This window comes from Atractosteus spatula, chromosome 7, assembly GCF_055471065.1.
Source record: "Atractosteus spatula isolate fAtrSpa1 chromosome 7, fAtrSpa1.hap1, whole genome shotgun sequence".
NCBI classification, from domain to species: Eukaryota; Metazoa; Chordata; class Actinopteri; order Semionotiformes; family Lepisosteidae; genus Atractosteus; species Atractosteus spatula.
In genome coordinates this window covers 52091468-52114133 of record NC_142712.1, presented here as the reverse complement: position 1 = coordinate 52114133, position 22666 = coordinate 52091468, and the positions used below count along the sequence as shown (strand labels likewise).

Genomic DNA, 22666 nt, shown 5'->3' with positions numbered 1-22666 from the left:
TCGTGTTGCTACTGCGCAGTGCTGCAGCTCAGGATTCAATTCCTAGGGTTGGACCTGCGTGGAGTTTGTATTTTCTTCCTGTGCTCAAATGGGTTTCCTCCAGGTGCTCCGGAGCAAAGACATACTGATCTGTTAATTGGCTTCTGGGAAAATTTGACCTGGTGTGTGTTTGTGCATTTGTGTTTGTGACCTGCAATGGACTTGTATCCAATCCAGGGTGCACCCTGCCATGTGCCTAGTGCTTGCCAGAATAGACTCCAGCTCTCCTGCGACACTGTATTGCATCAGTGGTGAGAAAACGGATGGATGTGTTTGTGACAGGCTGTTGGATGATCAAGTCTGATGGGTGAGATCTGCCGCACTGACCCGACAGAAGCTGCGGTCAGGAGACGGAAGATTGAATCCAAGAGCTGCCTCTGCTGAAAGCAGGAAGGGCAGGCAGGCAAAAGTAAAACTGAAAAGGCAGACGCAATCCAGAGATGTAGTCAGGCAGGCAGGGGTCAAGCTGAGAGGATCTGATTGAAGTACAAGGGGAATCCGTCGCAGCATTGATTTACAGACAGAGCCCGAAGCACTGGGCTCAGTCCAAGACGAGGTCAAACAGGCAGGGCCAAAGCATGGAGAAAGCGGGCCAAACAGTGGGGAAGTCCAAAGTCGTGGTCGAAACAAAGGTAATTCAAAGCCGAGGGATTACACAACAAGAGGTACGACAGTAAACCATATGACTGAACGAGGACCATTGTCAATGCGGGACTTAGATACCCGCTGAAAAAAGGTTAATACCGCCTTAATTGTGCACCAGTGGTATTGATAATTATCCCAATCTTGTCATCACAGCAACTGGTGAATTGGCAGACCGAGTGTAGACTCGTCCGGTTGCCGTGGTGATTTGGGTGCGCAAGTTGGTGTTCCCACGGAGATGGCATCACGTCATGGTTGCAATTGCAAAAATTGCAAGTAGCGAACAGGTTTCAGTGATAGGGGAGTTGGCTGTAAAGATAGAGGGTGCTGGTTTGCTGTTTTGAATGTCAAACTTTCCTCTGTGACAGGGTGTGAGGTGCCTGAGAGCCTGAGTGTGTTGACAGAAATTAATGTGAAGGGCTGTTGCTGGTGAAAGCTGAAGATGACGGCCATACGTGTAGTATATTTGAGAGGTTTCCTGCTGGTTTGAAGCTCAAAGTTGTGTTTCAGGGTGTCATTGCAGAGATTCTGCTTTCAGAACTGGGAAGGGTGTTTCTGTTGATAGTCTGTTAGGGGAGGGTTAGCCAAAGGGACTGGGGGCCATCAAGTTCATGCTAAAGCGCTAACATTTCCAAGTGGGCAGTGTATCTGTAGGCGTGTGGTGAGCTGTTCTTTCCATTCATAGACGCAGGTGTCTTTTATTTGGGCAATGTGTTGAGTCTGAATTTCTTTTCTGTTCCGAGGTCAGAGTGACTAAATCGCAGGACCTTGCACCAAGCATTTGGAGTATGGTTTCCTTCCTTTTCAGTTTGATTGAAATGCTGCAATGGAAATTTTAGCTCGGCATAGCTTGTGGAACTGAACGAGTTTGGTTTTTTTTTTTAATCGGAAAGTTTTTTAGGGAAAAATGTATTATGCTTTCTGGATTCCTCCCTCATCTTCCAGAGTTAATGCCAATCTGGAACTCGGGACCAAGTGAGAGGAGGTCACATGGATGTCGAAGTTATGCTCGGCTCAAGTGTCCTTTTGGGTAATTGGCTAAGTCAGGCTGTCCAGTATTAGGAGGCTAACCGACTTCCTTCTGTTATGTGTTACTGACTGAAATACTGCACTGAACTGGAATGGCCGGAGTTCATGCATTTTTGGGACACCCCCTTTTTATTGTTGTTTTTTTTAATGTTTCACTCTTATCAGTATCCTGTCTGGAACTTCAGTGCTGTGGGAATTGGATTTGTGTTAGTTGCCAAGACCATTTCCTTACCACATGTTCCCAAAAAAGCAAATAACAAAACCCCATCAGTGGCTGGAAGGGGGTGGGGACTAAGGGCCAGTCATCGATATTGCTTCCTTATAAGGACAAGCAAGCCAGCTCCTAAAACTCCCGCTGTCCAATGGAATCTTTGCCTTCATGAAACCTCAACAGTCTGGGTGGTGGACCCTGCAGGGATTGACTCTGTGCAGCTCTTAGATAGATAATAATAGAATAGATAACACCTCCTGGGGAGAAATTAATCTCGCCTCTTAGTGAGGGAGTTCCTCTTTTTCACCACAACGTCCTCGTTTAATGTTCAGTTTTACTGTGATTCCGACAGTCTCTCACGGATACAGAGATACAGAAAGGGGATCTGTTGTGCGGGAATGACGGTCACATCACGAGACGACGCACATGTTCCTCGGAGCTCCTGGAAGCTGATCAGCAGAATGCAGTCCCCCCCCCCCTCCAGCAGCAGGACTGTGCTCAGGAGCTCTCAAACTCAGCTCTGTTCTTTAATGACACAGGAAGTGGCTTACAGAGAGGAAGTCCTTGGACGGCGAAGTATTGCAACGCGACGCACATGCTGCCGGAGCCGAGAGAAGAGGGAGGGGGACAGAGGGAGACGGGGAAGGAGCCCACACGAAGGGAGAAGGGAGGCAGGGGGTGTAGAGGGCGCGGGAGACTGATCGGCTAACTCTGTGTACGGCGCGTTCAGCAAGACTGCAAGGATGAAAAGGAGTCACTGTGATAAAATGGAAGTGTTTTGTTTTGTTTGAGAGGTGGAGATGGAGGTCTATGTCGGCAGTGTAATTCCTGGCACCTTGAATGTGCAGCCCACAGGCTGAGGGCCTGTGGTGTTGTGGGGAGCGTGTGAGGCGAGAGTCTGAGTGTGTCCACACTCTGCAGGCTCTCCGCCACCTGTGTAGCGCGGCCCTCCGAGAGCTCCCGTGCAGCTGTGAACTGAGCGAGGTGCTTCTCACAGCCTTGCTCCTATTTTTTTAAAACCCAAACCTCCCCCTCCATCACAAGCAAATCTAAATCTAAACACCCATCACCACCAGAATGACATGACACAGGTTTTAGTGTCAGGATCATTCTGTCTTTACTGGAATTTTGGGTTGAAATTAGAAAAGAGAAGACGGGAGGGTGAAATCTGGTGTACCACACCCATATTCTCACTTCCTCAATTCAGCCTCGAAGGGGTATTTGTAACAAAATACTTAACTGTAATTAGAGAAATCTTAACCCCATCTCTGGAACTTTATTCCTCTTTAGTAATCACCAGTTAACTCTGGGTCTATATTTAGAATCACATCTTTGTTTACTGTAACTACAGTGTGCGAACTAGAAGAAAGCAATCAGTGTGCATTTGTGAATACATAATGTTTCTAGTGCATGTACCATCCACTGTCCCTGATATCTAACCAGCTTTCATCAGCAGCTGGAGACTTGAGCCTGTTGTCTGCACCAACAGATTGTCTTTCACTTCTACTTAATGAGTATGAGTGTGATGTGTCCACTACAGGCCATATTTTCTCAGAAGAGAGGGGGTGGGAGGGTTGCACAAAGAGGGCTCTGTGTTTCATCCAATCAGCAGGCAGTTGTTTTCATTCCGGAAACCAAGCTCAGCAGGCAGCGCTTAACATTTACACACGTCGCAGGCGCCATCTGGTGGCAAATGTTTGTCACTGCGGCTCAGTCGCTGCCAGTTCTCGGACATTATTCGTTTGAGTGATAGTTGAGAGCCAGTTCGACAATAGTATTTTGTGTTTTGGTATCACGAGATACTCAATGAATGGGTAATTAGGAAGATATAGAGCTTAAGCTGGCCTGTGGAAAATTACAACATCCCTTTCCAGGCTGAAATGACATTTGTGCTCACTGCAGAAGCTCTGTAACCAATAGATCTCCGAACGACTGCTGAACTAGTAAATATTTAAGCTGACCACGGACGCTCAGTTAATGTGATCAACATCCATCTTAACAGCTCTTCTCCCAACTTACTGTAAGTCTTGACAACTCTTCTGATTCCTCAAGGAACACACACTGGATTTTAATTTCTAAAGTTGTCAGTTTTCCTCGACTGGCAGTGACAGCAGATACTTACAATAGAAGGAGTTAACTTTAGTGGACAGTCTTTTTTTAAGCTGACGTCAACGCAGTACCTGGAAACATCAAAAAGTGATTTGGCTTCATCTCATACTTCTCTAGCCTCATGTCTGTGCTAAAGTGGGATTTGGAGTTAATTTGAGGAGGATACAAATGTTTTGCCATCTTTATTGTACAGGATTTTAAAAAATGCAGCTACTTGTGTAGATTCATTGCTAAAACATTCTCATTATTAGAAAAAGACATTACTGCATTTAAGAAGAGCAGATGCCACCTGCTAGCCCTGCTGGGAGAATCCGAGTTATTGATCTCTCGATTCAGATCAGTCAGAACAGAGGTGTCGTTCAAACCTGGTACAGCTGTCTAGAATACACTGCTCTGGTTTAAACTTGTTGCATCAAGAGAGACGAGAACAAATAGTGGAAGTCGGTAACTGGACATCATGATACTGTTTGCGTGACCTCCCAGTCATAAGCCGTTTTCAGAACGTGGGTCAAAAGGGCAACAACACTACTTTTGGTGGACCGCATATGACCACATCTAGTCTGAATTTTCATGTTCAGCACATTCTTGTTTCTACTCTTTTCTTTTTTTTTTTAGTAAAATCTAATCCATGTCAGACGATCCTGCATTGGAGGGGGGTTTACTGTAATTCACACTACATTTTCACAGTTGTGGTTATTTAACTGTATTGCGGAATTTGCCAAAAAGAAAGAGAAAAATCCTGGGGTGTATATTTCTGTATGTAGTAAAGAAGTGCCATTGAAGTCTCATACTGTTGAGTCTCAACAGTCTCGTAAGGTTGTCGCATCTTTTTACAGCCACAGTAACATCATCTTTTGTGATGCTGGGTGACTGTTCTCACGCTTGCATCTTGTTTTGTCATTATCAGCAAACCTGTAGAGTGCCCGGTTCATTTTTACTTGTGTGTTCACTGCTCACTGATGGATGAACGGAGCACTTCTGGTTCTGTATGGATTAGATGGTTGTAAAGCTTCTGTGTGCTTTACTAAAGGGGAACTGCAATGCTGATTTTAAATTTCGGCGTTAGAAGGAATCAGCATTAAAGAATGCATTTCAAACCACAATAAAAGTTAAATGTACACAGTAACTTGTAAAACCTCCAATTTACATCACAAAATAGCTGAAACTTCCAGGTCTGCGCAGCGCCATATTCTGCTATTCAGAACGAGGAAACAAAACTTCCAGTCAGGTGTTGTAGCCATATGGGATTGTAAACAAGCAGGCTTGTAAATACATCTCTTTTAATCTATTCAAAATATTGCTCTTGACTTCAAGACAGTTTTGCTGATAACTGTGTATGTTAACTCTGCCTGCAGATCACGTTGAAACAATGAAATGTTAAATGTCATCTGCGTTACTTACTCGCTCGTACATTGCATTACAGTGACTAGTGAGCAGGAAGGGCTGCTCCATATCACAATTCGTGCAAACTCTCACTCTTGCCCATGGCGAGACTAGGGGTTTGCGACAACACTGCGACTTACAGTACTTCGACAAAGTTCACCATTTTGTGCTTAATTCAAAATTTGTAATTTTTTTCTAGAATTTCAATTAATTTATTTTGTTATGGAGATTTTGTAGCTGGTCTGAGAAATTGGGACTGCAGTTCCCCTTGACTGTATGCATATCTCTCTGCAGGAGACCCAGGACCCTTCAGCTGTGCTGTGGCTGGATGAGATCCAGGACACTGTGCACACCTCCAATAAAGATACCCAGGATGCCCTGCTGTGTAAGACCATACCCTCCCACTCAGACTGACCGCCTGTTAATTCAACACTGTTATTCTCTCTGGGCCCGCACTGGTAAAGGGAGAGGTTGTTGTCTCTATTACACCCAAGATCTGTTCACATGACAGACTGGAAGGCTTTTTATGTTTTTGAGTGGAATGCAATGGTTCAATATCAATCCTTGTGAAAAAGTTGTGAAATTGCGTGATACATTGTGGTTCTCTATCCAGTTTCACATGGGTCTCTCAGTATACACAGAGAACTGTTAACTTACTTACTCTGACCTGACCCACCCAGTAAAACTGAGGGAACGGAGCTGTTTCAGAGACGTGTTTCTGGGGGACAGCGTGTGGGTAGGATCTCTGCAGCTCTCCCCTCACCTCCTCTTCTCTCTCTCTCTCTCTCTTGCTCATGCTCCATTAGTCTCCCAGGCAATCTTGGCCATCAATGAGGCAGTGGAGCAAGGAGATGCCCCCCAGACCCTGGCAGCCCTCCGCTGCCCCAGTTCGGGGCTGTATGGCATTACCCCTGAGTGTGCCCAGACCTACCAAAATGACCTCGCCAGTGCCAAGCAGGGCAAGAAGACAGAAGGTGAGACTTGTCTGAAGAACATAGGAAGTGGCAGTTGGTTGTCCAAGTTAATTTTACAGAAGTGCTCATTTTGTTTCACCCGAGTCTGGGCTGCATGGTTAAAGTCTGTCCTTTTGTTAGTCTCTTTATGGTACAAGCTCCTAATGTGGTAATTAAAAATGCCTTTATAGTTGGGTACTTTTGCTTCACAGTTAATGTCAGCTCTTTATTAAACAATGCAGAGTGTTAAGGCTAAATCTGTTTCTAGCCGAGGTTTGGTGAAAAGCCAGTCCTGTCCCATTCCCTTGCCTGTAGGTGACAACAGCAGTGAGTGGATGAAGAACTGGGTGAAGGGGGGACACAATTACTACTTCAACCTGAAAACGAGAGAGGGCAGCTGGGATGAGCCCCCCAACTTCATTCAGAACAACACTCAGCTGAGCAAGGAGGAGATCCAGGTGGGCATCTGGCAAGAAGGAGGGTAGGGGCAGAGCAAGAAGTAAGAAGGTGATAAAGAGTAAAGTGAAGCCGGTATCGGGAGTGGATTTCATGTTTTCTGGTAGTGACGAGGAGAAGGCTTTGTTTCAAAACAAACATCTGTCTGTATTCTTTTTAGCGTGTCCAGCAGACGCAGCCTTACGTGGGGATCATTATAAAAACCATGTTTGGAGCAAATGATACCACTAGTGAGTTGACTTACTGTTACTCTTTCTGTCTCGCCCGCACAATCGCCGCTCTCAGTCGGTGGTGTCTGGAGTGACCAGCGCCTATAATCGGGAGCAGCTGTGGCTGGCCAACGAGAGCCTCATCAGCAAGCTGCAGGCCCGCTGTCGGGGCTTCCTGGTGAGGGATGGCCTGAAGAAACGGATCAACTACCTGAAGTCCCAGGACCCGGCCATCACCCGCATCCAGGTACAGCCCTCCTGACCTACAGGTCTCTGCTGTGCACATGGTGAGACACACAAGATCAAGTTCATGTTTATTCGTCATTCCAGCAATATACAAGTATACAGTGGAACGGAATATCGTTCCTCCTGGTCCACGGTGCAAATACAGACAGGACACTGACATAGACATTGTAGACAGGATACACATAGTGCCAAGTGCAGGTAGTGCAAATTACAAGGCAAATACATAATACAATATACACAACACACTGGGGGGATATAAACCCTGTTTCTGGAATTGGAGTGGGTGCAAGTAGATTCCAGGGTGCTGAGGAGGCGCTGTTTTTTCCAGACCAGAATCAGCCACTGCATCTGTGCGCGCCACCATCTTAGTATGGCGAGGGGCCACATTGACCTTTCTCAGCTGTTTATACAGTACAGTACGTGCACAAAGGCTTAGGTCCCTCTGACATAGTGCACAGGAAATTATGCACTAGTCCTTTTATCTGGGTTCAGGTTCATAGCTGCAAAAGAAACCAAATTTAGACAGTACTGATGTGTTGACTGTTTCTAACAGGCCCATTGGAGAGGACACAAGCAGAGGAAGAAGTTCCGGGACAGGAAGCAGTACCTAAAGGACCACACTGAGGAGGCTGTCAAGGTAGCTCATTCAGTTTTTGTGGCATGTCCTTTTTTTTTTTGTCTGCCTGTTCATGCTTTTGTTGAGTTAAAAGTCAATATTTTTGCTTATACGCCATTTGGGTGCTGCTGCATGGTATTGTCTCAGTCTCGTGTCCCTGGGTATGCGTGTGTGTTTGTGGGAATGTCTGCAGCCAGATCTGCAGTCGGTCTGTGCCTGTGAGTGATGGTGGTTCTCCCCTCAGATCCAGTCAAAGGTGAGGATGTATCAAGCCCGGAAGAAGTACCAGGACCGCCTCAAATATTTCAGAGACCATGTGAGTATGCCATGATACCAGATCATTATTGTGCCGCACTGGCTCAGTATGAATACTGGCCTGTATTGACCGTTTATTTTTGTTCCAGATGGATGAAATTGTGAAGATTCAGGCATTCATCCGAGCCAACAAAGCCAGGGATGACTACAAGACTCTAAGTGAGTATCGATATAGGAGAGGAGCAAGAGCCAGCACTCTGCATCCAACCTCTATCTGCTCCCGCTACAGTTATGTAGTCTTTATTTGCACTTGTATTTCAGTGTATGTATAATTCTGCTAAATGCAGATGTAGCAACACAGTGTTTTAGAATTACTGTTTTTATGCATTTTTTTATGCATTTTTAGAGGGAAGTCATTCCCTCTATTCCTGAAGGCCTGTGCTGCTCTGTGCACTGTTGCTGTCTCTCTCACATGCCTGCTTTTCCCCTCTTGGTCTCTTCCCCCCATCTCCTGTTCCGTTTGATAGCATTCCATGTTGTATCCGTCCGTGACCTCCTTCCTCTTCTCCGCCCTCTTGTCCAGTCAGCGCCGAGGACCCCCCGATGGCGGTGGTGCGGAAGTTTGTCCACCTGCTGGACCACAGCGACCAGGATTTCCAGGAGGAGCTGGAGCTGATGAGACTGCGCGAGGAGGTGGTCACAAACATCCGCTCCAACCAGCAGCTGGAGAACGATCTGAACCTCATGGACATCAAGATCGGCCTGCTGGTGAAAAACAAGATCACCCTGCAGGTACAGATCCATTGCTTAGGATGCCTGGGCGTAGTGTCTGATCAGTTACTTTGCAGTAGTCAGGGCCACTTGACTGCAAACACTTAACAGTTGTTTAATACTTAACACTGGGACTACAAAATTGGCACCAAACCTGGACTGTTTATACTGTGAACATGCCCAGAAGAACTGTATTTTCAATAGAATAAAACTGCATTGTCTGTAATGTGTTCTTCTTGAAGTTAGTGAGAGACTAATTTTAGTATCGGTCTTCAAGTCATAAAGATAGTTTTTATTCCTGTATATCTTTGTGTGTTTATCCACTGCCACATCTTCAGTACAGTTCCTTACTCACACGGTATTGTAGGCGTCTCCCCCTAGTGGAAAGAGCCAGCAATGACTCTTGTGTGTTTGTGTTCTTCTGGTCCTGTGCAGGAAGTGGTGTCTCACAGCAAGAAGCTGTCAAAGAAGAATAAGGACCAGCTGTCTGACATGTTGATGATGAACAAGCAGAAGGGAGGGTTGAAGGCTCTTAGCAAGGAGAAGAGAGTCAAGCTGGAAGCCTACCAGTATCTTTTCTACCTGCTTCAGGTATACATCACTGACTGCAGACATTGACTAGAATTTCCTGTTGAGTCCTGTTTATTTACCTATGAAGGTAAAAAAAACTATAAAGCTATTATATATCAGACATATCCTTGAGTTTAGCTAATTTTAGACCTTTGCACACACAGGGTACATTTTAAACATTTAGTTTGGGTTTTGTGAAATTAAGAATTTTTTTCCTTTTCTCAAAACCTACACTGTAGAATGTGATAGGGAAGTGCTTTATAACTGTACCCCTGGGCCTCTGGCCTAAGTATTCTGCACACCAAATACCTCTGAAAAACAACTGACGCTTAATCACTTTGTCATATCTGATTGTCCTTAAAAGCTCTGCGGTGTCAAATTAATAGAATTCAGTTAACTTCTGCAAGGCTTTTTGGTTTCAATTAGTCACACACTTCTGAAATAAGGGGTACTTAAAAGCACTCTCCTTGTCTGGCATGTTTTAGTGTGTTGTGGTATGACAGTCCCAAAGGGGGTTCATAGCATGCCCCTCTCCATGCTTCCCTTAGACAAACCCTACCTACCTGGCCAAGCTGATCTTCCAGATGCCCCAGAACAAGTCTACCAAGTTCATGGACTCTGTGATTTTCACGCTCTATAATTACGCCTCCAATCAGCGGGAGGAGTACCTGCTTCTCAAGCTCTTCAAGACTGCTCTTCAGGAAGAAATCAAGTAAGAGAGCAAGGGTCTACTGTATGCCTCTTCCAGCATCAGCTCCCATCAAAGAATGGTGCAAGACAGCGCAGCAAGAGATTGCTATGCCAAGCAGCACTGCTGCCTTTGTCCTTGTGTTCTATGAATTGCAAAAAATAAATTTGCAACAGGTTTCCAAAAAAAATGTTTGCTTTTATAGTGGAGATAATTTCTAAACTAGGAGGCACACTTCAAAATATATTTTCTAGTTCTCCTGTAGAGTACACAGTCTCTTTTAAAAGATTGACATTGAAGTATATTGCTTTCAACTGATTATTTGGTTTTTTTCATTCTCAGTTCAGCTGTAGCATTTAAGCTTCATCAACAATATTGTCACTTGTTTCCATGAATGTAATCATGGACATATATGTATATATTCCATATAGGTGTCTAGCTGCATCAGCATGCATAGGCTCCAAGGAAGGCTGTTTTCTTTCTTCTCTTTTCAGCATGGAATAAACCTATTACTTGTTCCTATATTACATATAGCATGTTGTGTATTAAGTTTAACATGTACTACAAGCCACAAAGTTCAATGAGAAATACCTGTATCTGATTTTGTGATGCAGGTGTCCGTGTAGAGGTCCAGTAATTAACTTCTTTGGGGTTTGTGTGCAGGTCAAAAGTGGACCAGATCCAGGAGATCGTGACAGGGAACCCCACGGTTATTAAGATGGTGGTGAGCTTCAACCGTGGGGCGCGCGGCCAGAATGCTCTGCGCCAGATCTTGTCCCCTGTGGTTAAGGAGATCATGGACGACAAGACGCTGAACATCAAAACTGACCCTGTGGACATCTATAAGAGCTGGGTTAACCAGATGGAGTCTCAGACTGGCGAGGCCAGGTGAGAGGTGCTCTTTGCTCCAACTCTTGCATGATCAGCCCTGCTTCTGTCAGAGTAGTTCACATTTTGGAACTTTTGGAATCGCATCATGGATCTTTAATCTTCCATTTCATGGAAGTGTTTAATCAGGTCTCAAAAACTGGTCAGTTCCAGGCAAATACTTGGAAAAACAATAAAGACGAAATCAGGGTCTAAGATTTAAGTTTAGAATTGACGTTAGTGCTAAGGGTAGGCCACAGGTTGGAGCTAGGGGTAGAGCTAGATTAGGGTTAAGACTAGGTCTGGGGTTAAGGATTAACATTAGACTGGAAGAAGGAGGTTTTACGTGTTGTTCTGACTTGACCTGGCGTGTTGACAGTAAGCTGCCCTATGACGTGACTCCTGAGCAGGCCATGGCTCATGAAGAGGTGCGTACCAGGCTGGACGCTTCAATCAAGAACATGAGGACCGTCACGGACAAGTTCCTGTCTGCCATTATTGTCTCAGTGGACAAAATACCGTAAGTATACATCCCCAGGTGGAGTAATGGGGAAGAACCATTGGAAAAAATTTTGTTGTTGCATGAACCCTACAAATTTCTGCTCCGTTACAGATACGGGATGCGGTTCATTGCCAAGGTGCTGAAGGACACGCTACATGAGAAGTTCCCAGATGCCACCGAAGATGAGCTGCTGAAGGTCTGTTAAACACTGTAGCAAGCCCAGCAGTGAGTGGGCGCCATTCTCACCAGACCACACAGGACTGAGGAACATAATGCCAGTACTTTCCGCAGAAAGTTAGATTTCTGATTAGCTCTGTAGTTAGATTTTCCATTATCTATGCAACTAAAGCAAAAGGTGCCATTCAGCTGTCTGCAAATATGTGTGTAATGAATGTGTTAATTATGCATCTGGATATAAATGTATAGAGACATTAGAGGTTAAATCAACTTAATTTTAACTATTGCACTTAATAAAGGTTAAAATAAACTTACTCTGAAGATTCCCTCCAGGTACAAACTTCGTTTAGTTCAGGGAGTTTCCCTTCCAAGCAGGGATTAAGAGTTGTCAGTAGTGTAATGTGTAAAGAGGCAAGCTCAGATCATGACCATTTTTTAAAATGTGTATATATATGCCATGTGTTGCATTTAGTTCTCTTGGCTATAAAAACTACTCACTCCCTCTTAATGTGCAGGTCGATGCTTTTCTTCAAAGAAGGTTCTGTAGTTTATATGCTAGAGGAGAGGGAGGGCGTTGCTTTGACTGTCTTTTATCATGGGACTCCTGAAACCCACTGTTTGCTGTACAACACGATCTGTGTTGCCTGGGCTGTGCCTAAAATGTCAGTGGAGGCAAACCAGAGGTTCTCCCAGGCTTGACTGCACCCTTAACCTTAGTTTCTTGCTTGTCCCTACCTGCACTTTCACCCCAGCATCTGTGGGGAGAAGGCACTGCTCCATCTCCCCCACACTGTGCTTCCCTCACAGTCTGCACCTTTCCCTTCTTTTTTTATTGTGAGCTGTTTCTTTTTATCTCCACCTCCCCCTCTTCCCTCTCCCCTCTCCCTCTCCCTCCCTCTCTCTCTTCTCGGCTCCAGCTGTCCTCTCTGCACTTGCCTGTGCTTGCCTCTGGGGATGTGTTGTACTCCAGTGCCCTGGCACAGGAAAGGTGAGCAGCTGCCCATGTCTCTTACTCCTTCACCCTTGCTCCTACAAGACCAGTGAGAGCTGTCAGTCTCTGCAGCCACACAGACATCTAGGAAACACATCACAGGCATGGTAAAAAAAAAAAGACTCTACAGACATGTACTAATAAAAGGCACTTCAGTCAGAACACAGTGCTGCTGTTCACCACTACCTCAGGCAAACATTCTTCTTGGCATTTCTTTCCCACAGTAATTGTTGAGCAAACTGTAATCATTTGTGTGACTGCAGTGAAGTCTGTGGCAACCTAAAAGTTGTCCATGTTGCTAATGGTAAGCCTATTTGAAGTGAAGAAATGTCAATATCAGGTCTTAGGTTGTTTGTAGATTGTCTTATTTTGAATCACACGTCAGGATATCGGAAAATGGACCTGTATTGCTAACAGGCAATGAGCAATGAGTTAGCCAGAGAATATGATCAGAGATTGGTTGTGTGCATTGCCAGTTAATTGCTTTGGCTGCAATCAGAAGACCAGTGATTGTAAACGTCCAACTTAGTCACTGATTCACTGTGTATTTCAGATCGTGGGGAACCTGCTGTATTACCGCTACATGAATCCTGCTATTGTGGCACCAGATGCTTTTGACATCATTGACCTGTCTGCGGGAGGACAGCTGACCACTGACCAGCGCCGTAACCTGGGCTCCATCGCCAAAATGCTGCAGCATGCGGCATCTAACAAGATGTTCCTAGGAGACAACGCACACCTCAACCCCATCAATGAATACCTCAGCAACTCCTACCAGAAATTTAGGTGTGTCCACCATTCCTTCCTGCCCACCTGACAGACTACTTGTCTAACACAACCCCCATTCAGTTTCTGCAGTATCTGTACCTGCACACAGCCTATGTCCACACACTTAATCCTAATGATGTCTATAGATTGAAGGAGACATATTTTTTGGATACTTATGGTAGTTTTTATTTTCCATTAGAGTTTTTTTTCCAGCAGGATGGTCTCTGTCTAATCTTCTTTTGCCCAAGCCTTTGTATGAATTTGCTTGTTAATTTTTATCCTTTAACCTCAACTGCTGTCTCTGCCCTTCTTCTCACTGTTCTCCTCCTCCCATCCTCTGCTTGCTCAGCCCTACCATCTTGATATGGCTTCTGTGTTTCTCTTCGTCTTGCCCTCTCTCAGTCCCTTGTCCTTCTTGTCGCCCACTACAGGCGTTTCCTGCTGGCAGCCTGTGACGTCCCTTCGCTGGAAGACAAGTTCAATGTGGATGAGTACTCAGACCTGGTCACACTGACCAAGCCTGTCATCTACATTTCCATCGGAGAAATCATCAACACACACACGGTCAGTGCCAGTCATGTACACACGTGCCTCGTGCTCACAGCTATTAGCGGTCAATAGGACTAATTAAGAATCCCTATCTTCGTGTCCGTCTCAGTCACATGCAAGCATCTCTTTGTCTCTTTACTTTCAGCTCTTGCTGGATCATCAGGATGCCATCGCCCCCGAACATAACGATCCCATCCATGAGCTGTTGGAGGACCTGGGCGAGGTGCCTACCATAGAGTCACTCATTGGTGAGGACTACAGAGCATCTGCCATTGTCAATAAGATGCAGACTCTGCTGCACATTAGTGTGAGAAGAGAATGATCTGACCTTGCCCTGTTCTTCATGGCCTAGGTGAAGGTACACTGCCTGCCAGTGACCCCAACAAGGAAATGCTGGGCAAGACGGAGGTGTCCCTCACCCTCACCAACAAGTTTGATGTACCGGACAGTGAGAATGCTGAGATGGATGCCAAGACGCTCTTGCTAAAGTAGGGCACCAGCACACACCGGGCATTGAAAAGAACTGATTTAGTATAGTGCTTCTCTTCTTTGGTGTGCAAGTGCAGTGATTTGATCATCCATATCTTCGTTAGAAGAAGTAAAATCTCTTAAATGTTCTTCCTGTTTTTAGCCTAGAATAACCTTTATCCTCTTCCTTATCTTTCAAAATATAATGATGTACTGAAGCAGGATGGGTTTAACAGAACTGAGGACAGAGCCTCTTTGAGCATGGCTTCCTTGCCCCATACTGACCAATGCTTTCTCTGAAGCCATGAAAGTGAGAGACACTTCTCCCTCTCCCTACTTCTCTCCGTAGCACCAAGAGGCTCATAGTGGATGTGATCCGCTTCCAACCAGGAGAGACTCTTACTGAGATCTTGGAGACTCCTGCTGCTGCAGAGCAAGTGAGTGGCCACCCCTGGGGAAAACTTCAGATCTCATTTACGTGTCTGGACGCCTCATGGAACATGTCATGTGTCCAGGCCGATCTTGACTGTTGTTTGTTCCGCACCTCAGGAAGCAGAGTACCAGCGTGCCATGCAGCGCCGAGCCATCCGGGATGCCAAGACGCCTGAGAAGATGAAGCAAAAGAAGCCAGTGCAGGATGACACTCTCACCCTCCAGGGCAAGAAGGAGAAGATCCAGAGCAACCTGAAGCGCCTGGGCGAGCTGGGCAAAATCAGCCCCGAGAAGCGCTACCAAGACCTCATCAACGACATCGCCAAGGTACCAGCGCTGCCAGCCACTGGGCAGGGCAGGAGGAGGGAGGCAGGAACAGGGAGACAACAGTGGCCAACACTGGTCTTAATGGAATGGCTGAGACTCAAACAAAAACAAGATATTAGGTGTCAACGCTGCTAATGTTTGCCTCAGTTTACCGCATAAAATGGCAGGTTGAGGAAAATGAAAGGCCTCGTGCTGTTGGAGTTGTGGAAAATCACTGGATCTGTTCTTTGAGACTGACATAAGAATATCACTGAGGGGCAGTGGGTTTTGATTAAAGCTGTATCATGAAGATTTATTTCTACAATCCAACCTGTTTGGTCCTGTAAGTTGCAGGGTAGGCAGGCATGTTGAAACAGGCACCCGATAATTAGCACTCGCTTTTTTATTTAGAAAACTGGGGAGATAAATCCCTTTTTCTTTAAGTGGCTGTTCAAGAACCATTTACTGAAATGCCTGTGGTGTAGTTTTCTTTCTTCTTAGTTCACAAAATTGTTGCCGCTCTGGTTTCTGTTATTGGTAGTTCAAACATGTTCTTAACAGACTGAGCTCGTCTTGCCCTCTTTTCCACTTCCATGTTCTTGCTTTTTCTCACTCTGGTCTCCCTGTTTTCCTCCCACAGGACATCAGGAATCAGCGCCGGTACCGTCAGAGGCGAAAGGCGGAGCTGGTGAAACTGCAGCAGACCAATGCAGCCCTCAACTCCAAGACCAGCTTCTTCAACGAGCAGATCGACTACTACAACCAGTATATCAAGACCTGCATGGACAACCTGGCCAGCAAGGGCAAGTGAGTGACCAGCCCGCCTGTGTGGTGCCCACAGCTCGGCAACTCCCAGAACTGCCTTTCGCACTTGACAAACATCAGACCTGCAGACAAGAGACCATGCAGCTATGTAACGTCTCTGTTTCTCACTCCACCATCTTCCCTCCAGGGTGTCGAAGAAACCAGGCGAGGTGAAAGCCAAGAAAAGCAAGCAGGTGTCTCAGAAGTACACAGCTGCCCGACTACATGAGAAAGGGGTGCTGATAGCCATTGAAGAACTGCAGTCTAACCAGTGAGCTTTCTCCTTTCCCTCGTATTCTCTCTGCACCTCTCCCACTTTTTTCTTTACCTGCCTCCCTCTCTCTGGCACTAACGTTTTTGCTTCGTCTGCCTGCCACAGGTTCAAGAATGTCATCTTTGAGATCTCCCCTTCCGAGGAAGTTGGAGACTTTGATGTGAAGGCCAAGTTTATGGGCGTTCAAATAGAGACTGTAGTATTACATTACCAGGTAAGGCATCCAAGGGCTGTCTGTGCCTCCCTCTGCCAGCTCTAAACAGTGCCACCAGATTGTGAGAACGAGCCAAGGGAAGGTCACTGATTCTCTGATGTTGGGAAGATAACTATCCATCTTCATGCCACCTGTGTAACCAACAGGGCCTCACAGGGGCCGTGAAGCAGAAAAGGACTGAGGAGACGTGACTAGAAAAGGAGGGAAATCTGTAGAGACCTGAAGTTTTATATGAGAGAATCAAAATGAAATCATATTAAAACCATATAATTCTAGTTCCTCTTCTGAAATCAGGACTACAGTCATTTTTTATGGACTAAATCGAATTTCAACTTTTCTTATTTCATACGACTTTTTCATGACCTAATAGGGACAGTATTTTCCTACTTCAGCTAATTTATCCCTTTCCCACAGATCTTAAGAAATTGTAATGGTTGTAGTTGTTGATAAGGACCATGTGAGACCTACTGAGCTGCTCACTCTGTCCGTCTCCCCTCCGCAGGACCTACTGCAGCTCCAGTACGAGGGGGTGGCCGTGATGAAGCTGTTCGACAAAGCCACCATCAACGTCAACCTGCTCATCTTCCTCCTGAATAAGAAATTCTACGGCAAATAAAAAGAATGTGAACGAGATAGGATGCAGACTCTGTTCGAAGATGCCCCCTGCACAAACACACAAACCTGAATATTCACACGCAGCCCTTCACTAGAGGTGTCCCCCCCCCCCCTCCCCACTCCCAGCCATAGGAGTCATCCTCAGAGCCCTGCTGTGGTTCAGACAAGGTGGGAGGACCAGACCTTGTGGGGGTGGCTGCAGATATGTCCCCCCCAATAAACACTTAATACTTCTGTACTGCAGTGCAGCAGCCTAGAATCTCCAGACTCTTTTAATTGTGTGTAATGGCAACTCACCCTTCACAGTCAGTGAATCCCTCTCAGATTACCCTCTGGGCCTTGGGAGACACGGATTTTAAGAGGGGAGCAGCTTGTCCACGTGGAAAAGGGGTGGAGGGGTTATTTCTGCAGGCAGGTTCCTCCCTTTCAGCTATGCATGTTAAGCCATTAACAATCTGTGGCTTGAATCCATATTTTCAGATGCTTTTTAATTTGTGGAAAGTGTTTATTTCCGCTTGAACTCTTTTTATGCACAGGACACCAGTGTACGGTATTTAAAAGTAATAAACTGTAATGTTGTGTTAACATCAGCCTGGCCTGCGTGTCCAGGGAACAGCACTGGCGGACTCTATTCCCCTCTGTTTGCCTGTCTCATCCTCATACATCCCCCTCCCAAAATTAAATTTAATTAATTTCCTTCATTAAATGGGAAAAAAGTTTAATTGTCTGGGGATGAATGTCCATAGGAAAAGGAAATTACTTCTCTCCAAGCATTTCTTTGACTCGACACCATTTTCTGTGTTCAGGATTTTTATAGTGTATACAGACCAGTGCGTGCTTTTCTTTAAAAAAAACACTTATGATGGGCTCTGTGAAGTGTTATATTTATTCCTGAGATTAATGTGGAACAGAACAAGTTTAAAGCACAGACGATCTCTGCCAATCAGTTAAGCTCTGCTGTACCATGCTATTAAACAATCATGGGTTTTGAAACAGTATAAATCAAGCTTATTCCATACAAACGGATGTGCCATGACTAAAAAGTCCCCCAGACAGCCCAGCCAGAATGGCTAGTTTCAGCCACAGGTGCTCCACTTCTGAAGAGTAAAATGGACAGAGCCTGGCCATTTTGTGCTTTGAAGACCAACACATGTCTTTTCTTCACATTTCTTCATATATAATGTATTGCTAAATGAAAAACAAAATCTATAATTTTGGAAAACATAAGTGCAGATCTTATAATTTATGAAAAGACAGCAGAAAGTAGAGATGGATTTCGCCTCAGTGGAAGCAGACTTCCTTGCTCTAGCCTGTGGGTTGGTGCATAGAAAAGGAACTGGGATTTTGACTCCACTAAATTGTACAGAATTTCCAATCTTCTGTTGCTAGTACCCTTTTTTTTATCTATGATGCATTACTGCCTGGATTGCTGTAATATCATCTTTAAGCAGATAATCATTGTATTCGTGTCCTGCCAATGTTACATAGAGTCATTCATGAACTGCTCCCACTGCTTTCAATAGAAATACAGTATTATTTCAAATTTTGTTTTGCAGTAACAGCTGTAGGCCACCAGATGTCCCCGTGGGGAGTGTTAGGGTGGAAAGTATACTGTTTCCAGGTGTTTGCAGATGTGAGTAGCCTGGCCTCCCTGCATGTCCAGGCAGTAATGCTCATTACTGCGTAAGCCACTCTGAGAGAGATTCAGGATGTGTTGAGTTTGTCCAGTGTACCACAGGCTTGCACTCTGCAGGAAAAGGCCCCAGTGTAGCTCCTTCAATAGGATGTACTTATATTTGTAAGAAATCTTTTGTTCCGTTGCACTGTTTTGATATTATTACCTGGTGTGCCTTCAAATATAAAAACAAAGCTTTTAACAGTACCTAATAAAGTGCTGTCCTAAAAGAGCTTTTGTGTCTCCTCTTTCATTGTGCATTTCTTTCGACTATGATCTCCCTTTTTTGTCAGAAGCTAAATGTGTTTTGCATCTGCTATTTACAATGGGGAGTTCATACAGAATTAGGTAACTCCTCTGATGACCCACTAGTTAAATGATGGGGACAGGTACCTAGCATTGGCTAAGAGTTACATTGGACATTGGAGTTTGTTGAAAGGCTCATCAGCTGAAGGTGGTCTGTTTTGCTACATGTACTCTTGGGAGTAGTGCCAACATACTATACAACCAGGAATCCTTTTTATAAGTATAATTAATAATTGCTTACACTTACATAACGCTTTTCTGGACACTCCACTCAAAGCACTTTACAGGTAATGGGGACTCCCCTCCACCACCACCAATGTGCAGCATCCACCTGGATGATGCGACGGCAGCCATAGTGCCCCAGAACGCTTCCCACACATCAGCTATTAGTGGGGAGGAGAGCAGAGTAAAGAAGCCAATTCATAGAGGGGGATTATTAGGAGGCCATGATTGGTAAGGGCCAATGGGAAATTTGGCCAGGACGCCTACTCTTTACGGGAAACACCTTGGATTTTTAATGACCACAGAGAGTGAGGACCTCGGTTTTACGTCTCATCTGAAGGACAGCACCTGTTTACAGTATAGTGCCCCCGTCACTATACTGGGGCATTAGGACCCATGTGGACCGCAGGGTGAGCGCCCCCTGCTGGCCCCACTAACACCTTTTCCAGCAGCAACCTTAGATTTTCCCAGGAGGTCTCCCATCCAGGTACCGACCAGACTCACACCTGCTGAGCTTCAGTGGGTTGCCAGTTGTGAGTTGCAGGGTGATATGGCTGCTGGCAAAGTAGCTGTGTATGTGACTTTCCCTTCCAAGTGCCACTTCAGCTAGTCCTTCAAGCTGAGAGAGAAGCCATTTTCCCACCTTCTCAAACTGCATAGGTTGTGATAATGAAGAGTACTGCTTTTTGCAGTCACCATTTGTTTGCAGTCTACCCCTGATCTGAATTTAAAAGCCTCTGTCAAGCTTAGATATAAACAAAAATGCAAAATCTGGAAGCTCGGCATCATGAGTATTTTTCTAAACACAGGAAGAGTGATTAAAGACACGGCTACAACATGTATTTTAATGGAAACATTTGGTCATCCTTATCAGTACAGTGTGGTTTGTTTCTTCAGTGGGAACAGAGTGAAACCTTGTAACAGTGAAAAGCACTATGTGAAGGAACTCCTTCCTAATATTTGCATACATTTGGTAAAATACAGAAATGCAAATGATACCAGAGCACAACAGTGTAAAAGAAACCTCAGAGAAGAGAACAGTGCTGAGGCAGACTGAACTGGATTTTTCATCAATCCTAAAAGCAGAGCTTTGGCAAACTCGGCAGTGCAGAAAAACAGGAGTGAGGAATACTGTGTGCAGTCAGCTCCAGGTATAATTCACTGGGCACTGTGGAAATAGTGTTACCACCATGTAGCCAGATCTCTTTAGACCTCAGCAGCTAAGCAAGATTGGTTCTGATTCATGCTGCCATAGCAGAGACTACTAAGGAAACACCAGGTCACTGTTGTAAGGCGTGTTGGTGGGCCAGTAAGTGGCATACCTTCCCCCGGACCAGAGTTTACAAAACCAAAGTCCTTTGACAGAGTCATTAATACAAGGTCCTGACTATGTGGTCAGTAAAGATGTTGGGGAACTTTTTGAAAGAATAGGGATGTTAACCCTAGTGTCCTGGCTACATTCCATTTTGGACCTATACAATCTGGCCTCCCCCTCCCGAACGTTTTCCCTTAATTCAATAAAACCTTCTACTTCTCTACCTGATGTGCCCTGTAATGGGGTGGGCACTTCAGCAGTGGATAAAGTGGATCCTCTCTTAAATGCAAGATGCTTCGAAATCCTTAGTGAAGAAAAGTGTCCCAAAAATGCAAGGAATTAAAAAAAATAAAAAATGTACAATAAGGACACCCTTTTGTCTTTAGAAAGTCACACCCAAGCCCAAGGGCAGAGAAAATGGCAGAAAACTACAGGTATGTAGCTGTAAAGCCACAGGTCACTGACCTGGACTGATGCTGGTACACATATCTGCCAGGAATGTGTCACTGCCTCTGCACATGAATGGATGTGCACATGTGTGTGTGTGATGGACAGAGCTGATTGATTTGTTGTTTGTAGTGGGTAAAGCTACTGTAGCTCTGCATGTGGTGTGCTGATGATGTCTGGCGTTTGACCTTTACTCTTGACAGCCCTCCAGGCTGTGACTCCTATGATGATGTCATCTTGAAGTAAGGTGCTGCCAGGACTGTCGGTTTCCATAGAAATGAGTGCAGCATGGGCTTTCAGATAAGACAGGAAAATAGAAGATCTGGGCCAGGTCATTCTTTAGTGCAGGGTCCCAGCTCCATTCAAACAGACAACAGTACTGCCTTGGCCTTTAAATACTGCGCTTACCGTTTTAAACACTGCACATTATAACATCATAGCTGAGGGGACATTCAGCTGTCTTCATGCTCAGATTTAAATTAATTTGCTGTGTTAAAGTTACAAGAGAATGTGTCCATATAAAGATATATTGTGTATACATGTTATAAAAAGTCTGTACCCATAGATGAATATAAACACATACATACTGTACAGTATATGTACTGTATATAATACAAGGTGCTTATAAAGTCAGTTGGCCTATTCAAATAACTATTATAAAAAACTGCATCCTGGAATGGTTCACAAGGCCATGGAGAACAGGTGCCTACACAGCAGGAATGGTCAGTCTTGGCTACTCCATTCCACTAAATTTGCAAGTCTATGCTCCACCTCGTACTTGGCTATCAAAAAGATTACCAGCAACTGGGTTAAAAAATGTAATTAAGGAAATGCAGCACATAATTTACTGGAGGTTCAACCTGCTTTAACAGAGTGGAACAGCGTGTCAACAGAGTCTAGACAAAGGCAGGACACACAGCGCACACATAGCATCAACAGAGGTGCTGTCAATTTTATATCACGTACTATACCTTACAGACGAAAAGTTTCTGGCCCAGCAAAAACTATAAGATAAGAGCACTTTATTGGCCATATACAATTTTTTGCATTGGGAATTTGTATGTATGTCTTTTCACATACCCCAGCTTGCTCTCCAGGAGACACACAGGCACACAGATGGGGAGAGAGAAGCTCGGGGTCAGTGCGCTGGGTCGGCCATTTATACAGCGCCCCTGGAGCAGTTGGCCACAGTGCCACCGCTCTTCCCCAATACAAGAAATGGGTTTTTCTTTCATGTCTGCAATACTTATATATGAAAAGTACAGTAAACAAAATAATTTAAACTAATTCAGTCTCTTTCATTTAGTAATAATCCTAAACATTTTTTTCTATATACAGTGGATTACAGATTAACATAAAAGCGTGTGCAATACCTGCACGTTACTGTTTCTGCATCATCGTTTGAAACTATTATTTATGAACTGGGTGAAGTCTCACTTTGCTCCCTTCAGAATTCAAGGGGTTAAATATACAGTAATTTTGCATCTTATTGTCTGTGCTGCGGTAACTTCGGGATGAGTGTTAAAGAAAGGGGCTGTTACCTCTTTAAGTGCTCAG

At 44.9% G+C, this 22666-nt stretch overlaps 1 protein-coding gene across 1 annotated transcript in view; it reads left to right on the top strand.

The window, feature by feature from the left end:
* iqgap1 (IQ motif containing GTPase activating protein 1) overlaps positions 1 to 19051 on the top strand; it is a 45951-nt gene extending 26900 nt beyond the window's left edge. Inside the window, exons 16-38 of the mRNA XM_088920559.1 lie at positions 5708 to 5798; positions 6220 to 6387; positions 6682 to 6824; positions 7108 to 7278; positions 7831 to 7914; positions 8138 to 8209; positions 8298 to 8367; positions 8732 to 8940; positions 9355 to 9510; positions 10038 to 10201; positions 10841 to 11065; positions 11424 to 11564; positions 11658 to 11742; positions 13268 to 13500; positions 13914 to 14046; positions 14177 to 14279; positions 14384 to 14519; positions 14849 to 14936; positions 15049 to 15258; positions 15878 to 16044; positions 16190 to 16312; positions 16421 to 16529; positions 17032 to 19051. Coding sequence (XP_088776685.1) covers positions 5708 to 5798; positions 6220 to 6387; positions 6682 to 6824; positions 7108 to 7278; positions 7831 to 7914; positions 8138 to 8209; positions 8298 to 8367; positions 8732 to 8940; positions 9355 to 9510; positions 10038 to 10201; positions 10841 to 11065; positions 11424 to 11564; positions 11658 to 11742; positions 13268 to 13500; positions 13914 to 14046; positions 14177 to 14279; positions 14384 to 14519; positions 14849 to 14936; positions 15049 to 15258; positions 15878 to 16044; positions 16190 to 16312; positions 16421 to 16529; positions 17032 to 17145 — 3195 coding nt within the window. The 3' untranslated portion in view covers positions 17146 to 19051. The remainder of the gene's footprint in view (positions 1 to 5707; positions 5799 to 6219; positions 6388 to 6681; positions 6825 to 7107; positions 7279 to 7830; positions 7915 to 8137; positions 8210 to 8297; positions 8368 to 8731; positions 8941 to 9354; positions 9511 to 10037; positions 10202 to 10840; positions 11066 to 11423; positions 11565 to 11657; positions 11743 to 13267; positions 13501 to 13913; positions 14047 to 14176; positions 14280 to 14383; positions 14520 to 14848; positions 14937 to 15048; positions 15259 to 15877; positions 16045 to 16189; positions 16313 to 16420; positions 16530 to 17031) is intronic.
* The last annotated feature ends 3615 nt before the right edge of the window (positions 19052 to 22666 follow it).